We start from the raw sequence: 11,359 nt of genomic DNA, 5'->3' as shown, positions 1-11,359 counted from the left end.
CTGTTCTGAAAAACAAAACCCAGAATGAATAAGTCATAGAGCTCCTTTACCTCCCTTAATGGCCTCAACCCCCAGGTGGTGAAAGATGGCACAAAGAAGAGTGACATCTATTGTTCAGGGAGGTTCATGGGCAGGACCAACCAGTCTCATGGAATAGATTGTGCACTCGGCTCATGAGCAAAAGTTGACCCGTCGTCTTCCCTGGAGGAGCAAACCAGAGTGACGTGAGAAGAGGCAATGGAAGACAATATCCAGCTCCTGAGAGTTATCCAGGAAATGCAGGCAGAAATCGACAAACTGGAGAAAGAGAATCAAGCCCTCCGGATGAAACTGACTGCAAGTAGTCAGAAAGCCTCGGGCTCACGGGGAGAACCAGGAGATGAAAGGGAACAGGAAGCCCATGCACAGTCTCCAGCAACCCTTCATGATGCTGTTTCCAGTGATTCAGCACCAGCCGTGCAGGAAAACCAAGGTAGTGAATGTCCTTGGCTCTTCTGGGCTGTGCCCATCTTTGCAAATATCTCCTAAATAGCAGGTTTATTGTGCTATCCACATAACTGCAGTGTTTGGTATTAACAGTGGAGGGTTTCACCCTTTTCCTCCTGGGAAATTAACTTTGAATCCCTAGACAAAAATTTCTTCAGCATCTTCAAGCAGTATATTTTAGCAACATTAAAATTACTTTCAGACATGCTGGGAAAGATACCAGAACAGGTTTGTGGAAGTCAGTCGCATTAAGAACAATGTGTTTTTCCCCTTTGACTTCAACCATTTAAATGCTGCATAATAGAATACTGAATGTGTACATGTCAAATGGCATGTTCACTGATTAAGCTGGAACAGGGGGCTGGCTGATTAGCTCACTTGGTTAGAGCATGGTGCTGATAACACTAAAGTCCAGGGTTCAATCCCTGTACCGGCCAGCCAGCAAAAGAAAAAGAAAAAATAGCCGGAATAGGACTGCACAGTAGATTAGTGTACAGATATCAGAGTCACACAAATAATGTTGCCAATGGTTTGTCATTCGGCCATTTGACTCTGAGCTAGTTATTAAACCTCTTTAATCTTTGTTTTCTTGATCTGGAAGTGTTACAGATTAACTGCAATAATATGGACTAAATGTTTAGTACATACTCTGTCAAAGGCACAACAAATGGTAGATATTGTTTCTTATCCACGTTTTACAAAGAACCTTACCGTCCTATATAAATGCATGTTCCACATAATTTAACCTATTATAACGATTGCAGACTTCAAGATGCAGGGTCAACGTTTGACATATTCTAAAAATCAAATCTCTCACCTTTTATGGGAAAGAGCTTTGACTGTGAAGATTATCCATGAGGTCAGAAATTAGCCAAGCAAGAAAACACTCCACATTTAAATTGTCTGTGCTTGTCTACACACAACATATTCAAATTAAATTTATATACATACTTAAATACTTGAAGCTCTTAATATCCTCGGTTAAAGGCTTCAGGCGATGCTATTTAGAGGTTCTGAGCAGCTTGACAATGGAGCGTGTCATATTCACCAGTTGGTTCTCTGCTAGAGACGTCTCTTTCTAGTACAAAACAATATACTTCAAAGCTGAGAACAGGTTCTACTCAGGGTCTTTTCTCTTTTTGTCAGATACAACTCCAGATCTAAGTAGCTCTGTCTGCTGGTTATTTAACAAAATCATGAAAGAGTAAACTATAAGGAGGTTAGAATTTCTCATAAAAAAAGAAAAAGAAAAAATGGGAACATTTCAAATAAATCCTTACTCCCGGGTTTCTCAACGTCTGCACTACTGACATTTTGGACTGAATAATTCTTTATTGTGGAGGTCGGTCCTGGGCATTAGAAAACACCTAGCAACTTCCCTGCCCTCTAACCACTACCCAACCTGCCCCCCTTTATGACAATCAAAAATGTCCCTGTACATTGCCAAATGTTGCCTGGAGGACAAAATTGTACCTCCTACCCACCACTGAAAACCACTGCCTTGCTCCAAAGGTAAGCAACACTCTTTGGAATCTATTTTCTGTGATGTTTATCCTAATAAAAAAGTAAATTGGATCTTAGTATATCTCTTACCTATTCTAAAACAAGTACTAAACACTGTTCAAAGAACAAAGAGGATAAAGAGACCCTTTAAATTCTCAGGGTCTGAACATCATCAAGCTTCGAGGAGGTTGGAATATTAATAAAAGTTAAATACACAAGTAGTAACATACTTCTTCAGCATATGGTAGTAACTTCCAATAAGAATGTTAGCATTAAGATTGAAAAGCACTGGTGAAAAACATTTGATGAAATTTTGGGAACTCTTGCTAGTTGCACCAATAAAACTCAGAATGAAATATGATTTTAATTGTGTCTGGGAACCTGGTTGAGTTACTTCAAATGACATTTATCTTTGTTTTATACGTGATGTGCTATTATAAGAGTAAGTGGCATAAGTAGAGAGAACATTGGTCTGATCACAAAGACACCTGGGTTGTAGTCGCAACATTGGGCAGCTCACATAAAATTTCTGATCTTCACATTCTCACATAAAAATGAATGGATTGAACTAAATGTCTTCCAAGGTCTATTCCAACTGTAAAATTCTATGATTTTATAAATATAACATGCTTTTTATGATCATTCTCCTCATCTGTAAAATGGGAATAGTGATAGACTTTATCTCATAGGGCTGTTGGGAGGATTAAATGATATAGTTCAAGTAAGACTCAACATAAGCTACTCAGGAGTAGTTGTGATATCATTGGATGTGTCAGAAAAATGTTAAAATTATTTGACTTGAGTATAAGTTTTTATTGATAGCTTTAATAATACATTGCCAACATTCAATTGCAATTGAATCATAGAAATATGCTACTAGAAAGGAACTTTAGAGATCATCCAACAGAAACTCCCTTATTTTACAGTTCAGGATATAAGACCCAGGAGATCATTCAATGTGTCCAATCCTTTTCTGAAAACATAGTAATATAAACCTAATCTTTGAGAAAGAACAATGTGGAATCAGAAGTATGAGTCTCACTCAAGAAAGAAAAGAATTAAAGAGGACCTGGAAGCAAATCACTTGGAACCAAAAGTTCCTCTGTTTGTTCTGTGATGTGTCTAGTGAGACTAAATGAGTCCTCTTATAAGTGGAGAAGGCTACTTCCCTTTCAGTTACCTGAGGATACAGAGCTGAGCAGCAGCTCAGGGGCACAGCTACTTGGTGATAAAACTTAATGTATGTTGTAGAACACAGACAAAGTGCCTGCTCAGAATGAATCCTTGTTGGATAAATGCTCATGGAAACATCTATAATTGTCCTCCTGCCTTGTGCAACCTCGCCATGAGACTTTTAGGGAAGATAATAGAAAGTACTCTCTACAGGGAACTGCCAGCATTGCTGGAACTTTGATTCTCTTCAGTCTGCTCGTATCCTTTGCTGGCCAAAAAACTTCATTTAGGAGCAATGTTTAAAAGTGTGCTTATGACCTTGTGATGCTGTGTTGAATATCCCTTCCCTTTTGATGGTAAGAAACTAAAAGATGCAAACTATTTGTGTCCCAGGGGGATGAACAAAGAGCCTATTTGATAACCAGTCCCAAATAAGAATAAACGAAACCTTGCTATCATCAGCATCATTTCCTCTGTTGTGTTTTCCTACAATTCAGTATAGAGATATTATTTCATAATCCTTTTTAACTGAAACTTTTGTTTGTCAGTATCATAAATCTGTTTTTAGATCTTTATAGAACTTATGTATCATGGCCAAAGGAAGTGTTTGAAGATAATTTATGAATAGTACCCATGTTAATCATTTCAGGTAGATTTTAACTTAAATTCCCCTCAGGCTCCTGCCTAAAATTCGGTCTTCTGCTCTTCCATACTATAAAGAGCCCAGACAGCCTCTATTTTTGCAATGGCCATAATAATTTTCTGCCTGCTTTCTGCAGAGGTGGGCAGCAAACTTAAATAAGAAATAATTGGGCCGAGCCCGTGGCGCACTTGGTAGAGTGCTGCGCTGGGAGCGCAGCGACGCTCCCACCGCGGGTTCGGATCCTATATAGGACTGACCGGTGCACTCACTGGCTGAGTGCCGGTCATGAAAAAACGACAAAAAAAAAAAAAAAAAAAAAAAAAAAGGGCCGAGCCCGTGGCGCACTTGGTAGAAATAATTGTGCATCTGGCACCCTCAAAACCTAAATACAATGTAGGGCTTTTTTACACTTCCATGCTATTTAATGGAAAAACTATGGCAAGAGAGTAAAGATTCAACAAACACTCATAAAGTGCTCCAAAAAATGAAAAGCAACACATGAGATCAGTGTTGTTAGCATCATGGACAACCACTGGATGTCCAAGTAGAGGTGAAATGACAGGTCCCAGGTAAAGAGTTAATGTAGCGTTAGAGCTGGGATACAGACACACCAAGACTCCCCAAAATACAGTTCTTTTAGTCGAGGTTCTCTAGTTACAAGGAACGGAGAACACTTTATGTACCACAAGGAAAGAGTTTATTGGAAGACAGTTACGGGCAGAAATTAAATTGGAAGCCCTCAGAAACTAAGGCTGTAAATCTCTCCATCTCTCTCTGGGGCACTCCAATTTCCCATGCGAGGAATATTTGCTTCTTGCCACACATCTCCTTTGCTTTCATCTGTCATTCAGCAAGATTCTTCAGAATGACTGTCCCAACTAAAGCCAAGACACACAATCACAGGCTGGTTAGCAGCAGCCAGTTAAATTACTGTGGCCATCCAGGTGGTCAGGGACTGTGGATGAGCTCGTTCTTCTAGAATAGGGATAACATCAAGAGTTGGCATCTCTAGAAAATCCATGTTCTCCCAGTTTTAAGTACTTGTCTTATTATGTTTTCAGAAAGGTCTTCCCTGACCACACAATTCAAGTGGCCTCCAGACCCCTTCCTCATCTTGTCCTCTGCAGTCTTATTTGTATTCCTAGAATCTATCACTACCTGAATTGTATTCTGTGGTTTGCTTGTTCTCTGTCTCCCACATAAGAAGGGAAGCTCTAAGCAGGCAAGAATGTTATGTTGTTCACTACCCCCTTTCCAATCTCTTGGAAAAGTGCTTGGCACAGGTTTAGCACTCATACTTTATAATACTAAATAATATTTTAGTATTTATAAAATAAATCAATAAATGGATGTCCTTTCTGCAAACAATTAATAAAAGTAATAGTTCTGTTTAGTTAGTTTCAGTAAGTAACTATCAATGTAATTTTCCATTTGTGGGTGACATTAAGTGCAAGATTTTTTTAAATTTGAGTTTTGTGTCTCCTATACAGGCAATGTCATGATTGTTAGACGCTATTCCATTTCTTCACCAGTTCATTCACTTGCTGCAAATGATCCCTGGAAAGCTGGGAAAAGACATCCAAATAGAAGAATTCTAGAAGCTCAGGGAACAGCTAAATCACTGGCATGTTCTTCCATTAAGACACAAGACAATAAAGAAGAAATGTTAGCAGAAGATTCTTTTACCAGCAATAGTTCCAGCCAAAAAGCTGCTCCTGAACATGTTTTTGGTTGCAGGTAATATATAATATGCCTCAAGTCAGTTTACAGGCATGTGCTGAGATGGTTACTGAGACATTCCCCTGGGTAAGCAAGGTCTTGTCTAGTGGAGGAAACAAACCCAAATAGTGTATTAGGCCACAATAATTTCCTTCTCACTTATGTCCATTTTGTAAATCAAAAGATACCTATTTATTTGAGGTCAAATGGCACTCTCTAATAGATGCCTCTAACAAGTGGAAACTTAGTCTTCTTTTAATCCTCAAGCATTAATTATCATTCTCTGAGCAAGGCACTGGTCATACAAGATTCAGCAAAAGTAATCCATGTGTTTGTGTGTTCAAAATTCTCGTTCAATGACAAAGACACAAGTAAACTGACAACTACAATAAAGTGTGTCTCAAAGAGAAGGCATGGTTTCTTTCAGAGCAGAACACAGAATTCTCCTGAGAGAGAGAATTGTTCCTGTGGAGGCAGGTGCCTTAATGGACTTTGGGGGAGATTAAAAAAACAAAAAATAGGATAGGACCCTTTAGGCATAACCTCAAAAGACCAAGAGATAAGGGCATAATGAACCTGCTCTCCAAAATACATGAATTGGTATTTAGGGAATTAGGAGCAGCCTAAGAAAGGGAAGGATGTGAGAAAACAGTCGAAAGATAGGCCGGGAGTTTTTAAGAGGGAAGTAGGCCAGTGGTCCTTGAAGTGCATACAGTCAAGGCCCCTTTCAGAGCATTATTATCAACACAAGCATTATTATCTGCACTGCTGTGCTAGAGTATGACCCCCTCTCCTCCACACTCTGCATCACCACCTCCCAACCCCCAGGTAGGCCCTGACATTTTAGCAAAGTCTCTACACACTTATCTTGTGTGAGAAGAAGGAAGAAAATGAAGGAAAGGGAGCCTGGGTTTCATGATTAACTTATCATGGAGAAGAGAAAATGGAAAAATATGGTTATTGACAGAATAAGTGAATCATCTAATTCAGCAGTGGCAGGAAATCAAATCAAGGGCTAACCATAAGTAATAGGCCTCAGGAATTCTCATAAATATTGGAAAGAGCACTGGACTTCCCACAGGATGTGGGACACAAAAGTTGGGCCAGTCTTATTTGAGTTTCACAGCACAAGATGAAAATTGTGTTTCACTTGTAGAAAGTTCCATTATAGGAGCAAAGAGAGTAACCCGAGTCATAAAGGATGCCTGGATTTAGCCAAAGAAAAATGCAAAAGGCCATTCCAAGTAGAACAAAAAAGACATGAAGAGAGAAGACATCATGGCTTTAGGAGAAACTATAAGTAGTTAAGTGAATTAGGATGGAGAAATGAGAGGGATCCATCATAAAAGAACCTTCTGGAATGCTTAGGAGTATGTGCTTTATCCTGTAATTATTGGAAAACTAGTAAAAAAAAGTCTTTTGAATATTTTTAGAGTACAGAATTATTCAGAAATTAATGTTAAAACACCAATGTATTCATCTGCAAAAGTTTTGTCATATTTGCTTCAGATAATTTTATACACACAGGAAATAAAATTTACTAATAAAAAGAAAGGTCTCATATCACTCTCCCCCAGTCCTCCCCAGGGGAAAGTGTCATTATGAACTTGGTTTCTATCATTTTAGCCTATGTTTTTGTACTTTTAGTACATACCTCCATTCATTCAACAAATAAATCCTCATGGTTTATTACATGTTGGGTAGGATTTTAGACCCCGTGGCTAGAGCAGGAAACAAAATTGTCAAAAATCCCTGCCCATATGGAGCTTATCTCTTTGTAACATGATAATCAATAAACATGAAAATACATAAAGTATACATTATGTTAGATGGTGTTAAGTGCTAAAGAGAAAAATAAAGCAATAAAAAGGAAAAAGAAGGGTCAAAGGAACAAGCAGTGTTGAGATGTTTGATACCATGGCCAAAAAATGCCTCACCATTTGAGAAAAGAAGGGATAGGGAGAGAGTCCTGATGACATCGAGGGAAGAAATCTCCAGGCAAATGCAAAGACCTGGGGGGAGCATGACAGGTGCATTCAAGGAAAGGCCAGAAGGCTGGTGACCTCAGCGGAACAAGCAAGCCAGAGAGCAGAAAGACATGAAGGCAAAGAGCCAGGTGTAGCCTTCTACCCCCTTCCAACTACCCTGGATTTATTCTAAGCAGATTTTCATTTAAAAAAGAAAAGATCACGTTGGGAGCCCTGTTCTGAAAAGGCTATAGGAGAACAATATCAAAAATAAGGAGATCAGGTTTAAGGGTATAAAATAATCTTGACAAGAGGTGATCATTTCTTGGCCAAAGGTGATAACAGTGAATATAGTTTTCAGATGTTTGTTGGAGCCAACAAGATTTGTTAACAGATCAGATATGGAATATGGAAACAAAAGTGTTCACCCAACCTTTAAATTCCAATGTTCATATATCTTCAAGGAAGGAAAAGGGAAGAAAAGCAGAGACGTGTCTTTTGCCTATGTATGTATATATACACATAACAGTTAGTGTTTTTATTAAATTGAAAATACCAGATTAATAAAGGCAATTAATGTTCGTTATTAAAATAAATTTGCAAATTACTAATATAAATTCAATACAAAGTAAAAAATATAAAAAGGAAAATCCTCCATAATCCCACTACCTGAATAACTACTATTTAGGTTTTGATGGATATCCTGTGTCTACATATTTTTAAGTTGCACAATGAATACACTATAATTTTTTTTTTTTTTTTGCATTTAAACCAGTACATTCTCACAGACCTACATCACCAAGTGAGAATTATAGTATTGTACTATTTGTTTTGTCATTTCAGCCTATATTATTTTCTATCATAGTTTGGAAGCCTAGCCAACATTTATAATGTATTATTTTTCTAAAGCAAAATGTTTTCCAACTTCTAAGCTGTCAAGTAATAAACTATTTAGAATACTATTCATTTCTAATTTAGAAGCTAACTCAATTTGAAAGACTGAGCCAATTGCAGGATAATATCAAAAGAAGAAAGTCAGTATTGGCTTAAAACTAACAGCTGGATTGGCATAAAAATCCACTAGATACAGAGAACTGTCGAGTAGGAATTAAACATTTTTTTTTATTGCTGTTCTTTTTATTTTGTCTTTTATGCTCTCATGAATTAACTAGTATAGTAACATGTCATTACATTATTTCTGATTATTTGGGAAATTCATTTACTTTCTAATAGCTTTCAAAGAATTTAACAAAGCTTTATCAAGAACAAATTTGTTTGAACTGGCTTTTGAATAATATCAGACAATATACCTAATTTTCTAGTGAACTTTTCCATTATTATACCAAGAAAGTATTTTATAGAATAATGCCCATGTCAATATTTCTAAGAACTAAAGCTTTCCAGAAACTAGGATTTACTTTAATTTTAATTTTAACAAAAAAACCCAATCCTTTCCTCCTGTGTTTAAGAAAAAAATAATCTCAGCTTGTTGACAAGATTAGGGGAAAGAGTCCATATGGACAGTTAAAATTAGAAACGCTGATTCACTTTACTGATAGGAGAAACCAGACACATTACAATAAATATATTCTTTCCTTTTCCAAATCGTTGTGGTAAAGAGGTCAGCCTCTGGAATCAGATGGCTAAAATCCCAACTTCATCACTTACAAACAATATGGCTTTGGAAAAAAGTATTAGTCTGCCCTGTGCCACAGTTTACTCTTCTGTAAAAAGGGAATCACCATAGCAGTTACCTCATAGTGTTTGTGAAGAATAAACAAGATAGTCAAGTGAGTGTTCACTAAGTGGCCATGGTTACTATTATTTTACTGATGCAAAAATATGGAAGCTTTGGCCTGCCTTCCTCCCAAGGGAGGGTGCAGGTGTGTTTTCAAAGATATGGGCCACAAAGTGCCATTCAATGAAATTACAGCCTTATCTACCAAAAAAGAGAACGAAATTATGGCCTTATCTACTGCTGGGAAAATAGAATAGTTTGGTCAGGGCCCTCGCCTTGAGTCCAGCTGAGTGTGGTTTTAGTACATCCTTTGTAAGCAAATTGTGTGTGTGTGTGGAGTTAGTGCACATGCGCACCAATGTATCTTTTTAGTTTTGCTGCTATTCTTGTGTTCTACAGAGAGAGAGAAAAAGAGAGAGAGAAAGAAAGAGAGAGAGAGAGAGTTTTAGTGAAGCAGGCGGGCAGGCATCTGCCTCAGGCGTCCACCCGGTGCAGCCGTGCTTTCCAACCTATGGCTCCATGGATCTGTTTGCCAGTTACCTAGCTCATAGACCTGGTGACCCAGTGTGGCATGTGAAGGGTTTGTGACCCAGTCTGTTAATGGGCTTGAGGGGTCTGTGGGCTCCAGACCTAGCCCTAGCTTGGCAATTGGCCCAGTCAGTATGGGATTACCTGCAGGTAAAAGAGCCTGACAACTGGCATAGTCAAATAGCTAGACAATTGGTGTCATGAACAGGATTAAGAGCACTACAACTGGCAATGTCGACAGGATTCCAGACATTAGCAGTAGCACAACAACTGGCATGGTCGGCAGGATTCCAGACATTAGCTGTAGAGCCACATCTACCAAAAAAAGAGAACAAGAAAAGGTAATCCTTTTTTTTTTTTTTTTGGCAGCTAGCCAGTGTGGGAATCTGAACCCTTGACCTTGGTGTTACAACACCATGTTCCAGCCAACTGAACTAACCAGCCAGCCTCAGCAATCATTTTAAACACTGTTCTCTAGACTTATTCTTAAGAGCAGCTTCTGTTGGTTTATGTCAAAATTCTATGTAACACTTCAGAGGTAAAAGAAATTGGTAATATGAAAAGATACAATCTCTCAAATAACACTGGCCCATTTCTGTTGCCCCTATCTCCCCTTTATTGTTCAGGCTTGATGGACATTCAGTTAAAGCCAAAGGAGCAGATTGATCTGGATTATAAAATAATTGCCTCAAATTTCTGCTTCATTTCAGCTAAAAAGATTTGATGTGAGAGACCCTTTGCCTAAGACAGCATGATATTCTTCAACATTAAACATCAAGCTAATAATCAGTCTTCAAATGTACAGACCCTCCCTCAACAGTTTTAAATTTTTGTTTTATCAGCACTATTCATTGGGCTTAATTAAAAGGTCAATTCCAATATGTTTTCTTACATTATTGTTGAACAACTAAACAAAAAAAAAGTATTATTATGATACATTTGAATGAACTTGTAACACTGTAGGCAGTATTTGGTGATTGGGGAAAAACACATACACACAAGTAAATGTTCTGTATAAAAGCTCACTAAAAAATCTTATTTTTCTTCCCCTTATTTTGCTTTCTGTAGGGGCAAGATAAAGACAGTCAGTTTCCTGTTACCCATGGACACGTCTTCATATTCCAAAAATTCAAGCTCTCTGAAATACGCATCAAATCAGACCACAAACCAACTAAGTATCATAGCAGAATAGGATGTGTGAGGTGAAACCTAAGGAGAAAACCTAAGAGACAGTCAATTCCCAAGAAATGAGAGCACCAAGGTCTAGCCGGGTCAGTGTCCTCCCCTATGATGAAGTCTGGCAAGATGTCCAATAACACACACAATATACTCGATGTCAGGCCAAGAAATGGAAGTGATTACTTTTGGTTGTTGCTGAACACTAACGACTAATGCGTATGCAGTGGCTATTGTAGTCTATGCAGCATGTGAGCAATTAAAAGTGATTACATTCTAAGTGTTCAGTCTCTGCATTATCCCATCAGGAAATGCTGCTGTTCATGTTATAAATGTCACTTTCCAGATGAAGCTGCAGCAATCCTAGAAAAAAGTTCTGTTTTGATTAACAGCAAAAAAGCAATAGTGACTGACGATCCTTACAGT

General features: G+C 38.1%; 1 protein-coding gene across 1 annotated transcript; it reads left to right on the top strand.

Annotated features, from left to right (window-relative positions):
* The first annotated feature begins 237 nt into the window (after positions 1-237).
* CCDC195 (coiled-coil domain containing 195) lies at positions 238-10,949 on the top strand. The gene is made up of 3 exons (XM_063093303.1): positions 238-472; positions 5,296-5,542; positions 10,826-10,949. Exons 1-3 carry the CDS (start codon positions 238-240, stop codon positions 10,947-10,949), a joined length of 606 nt encoding a protein of 201 aa, XP_062949373.1.
* The last annotated feature ends 410 nt before the right edge of the window (positions 10,950-11,359 follow it).

The sequence above is a fragment of the Cynocephalus volans genome, chromosome 1 (genome assembly GCF_027409185.1).
Source record: "Cynocephalus volans isolate mCynVol1 chromosome 1, mCynVol1.pri, whole genome shotgun sequence".
NCBI lineage: Eukaryota > Metazoa > Chordata > Mammalia > Dermoptera > Cynocephalidae > Cynocephalus > Cynocephalus volans.
Note: the sequence above shows the minus strand (reverse complement) of the source record. Positions and strands in the feature narration are given on the sequence as shown.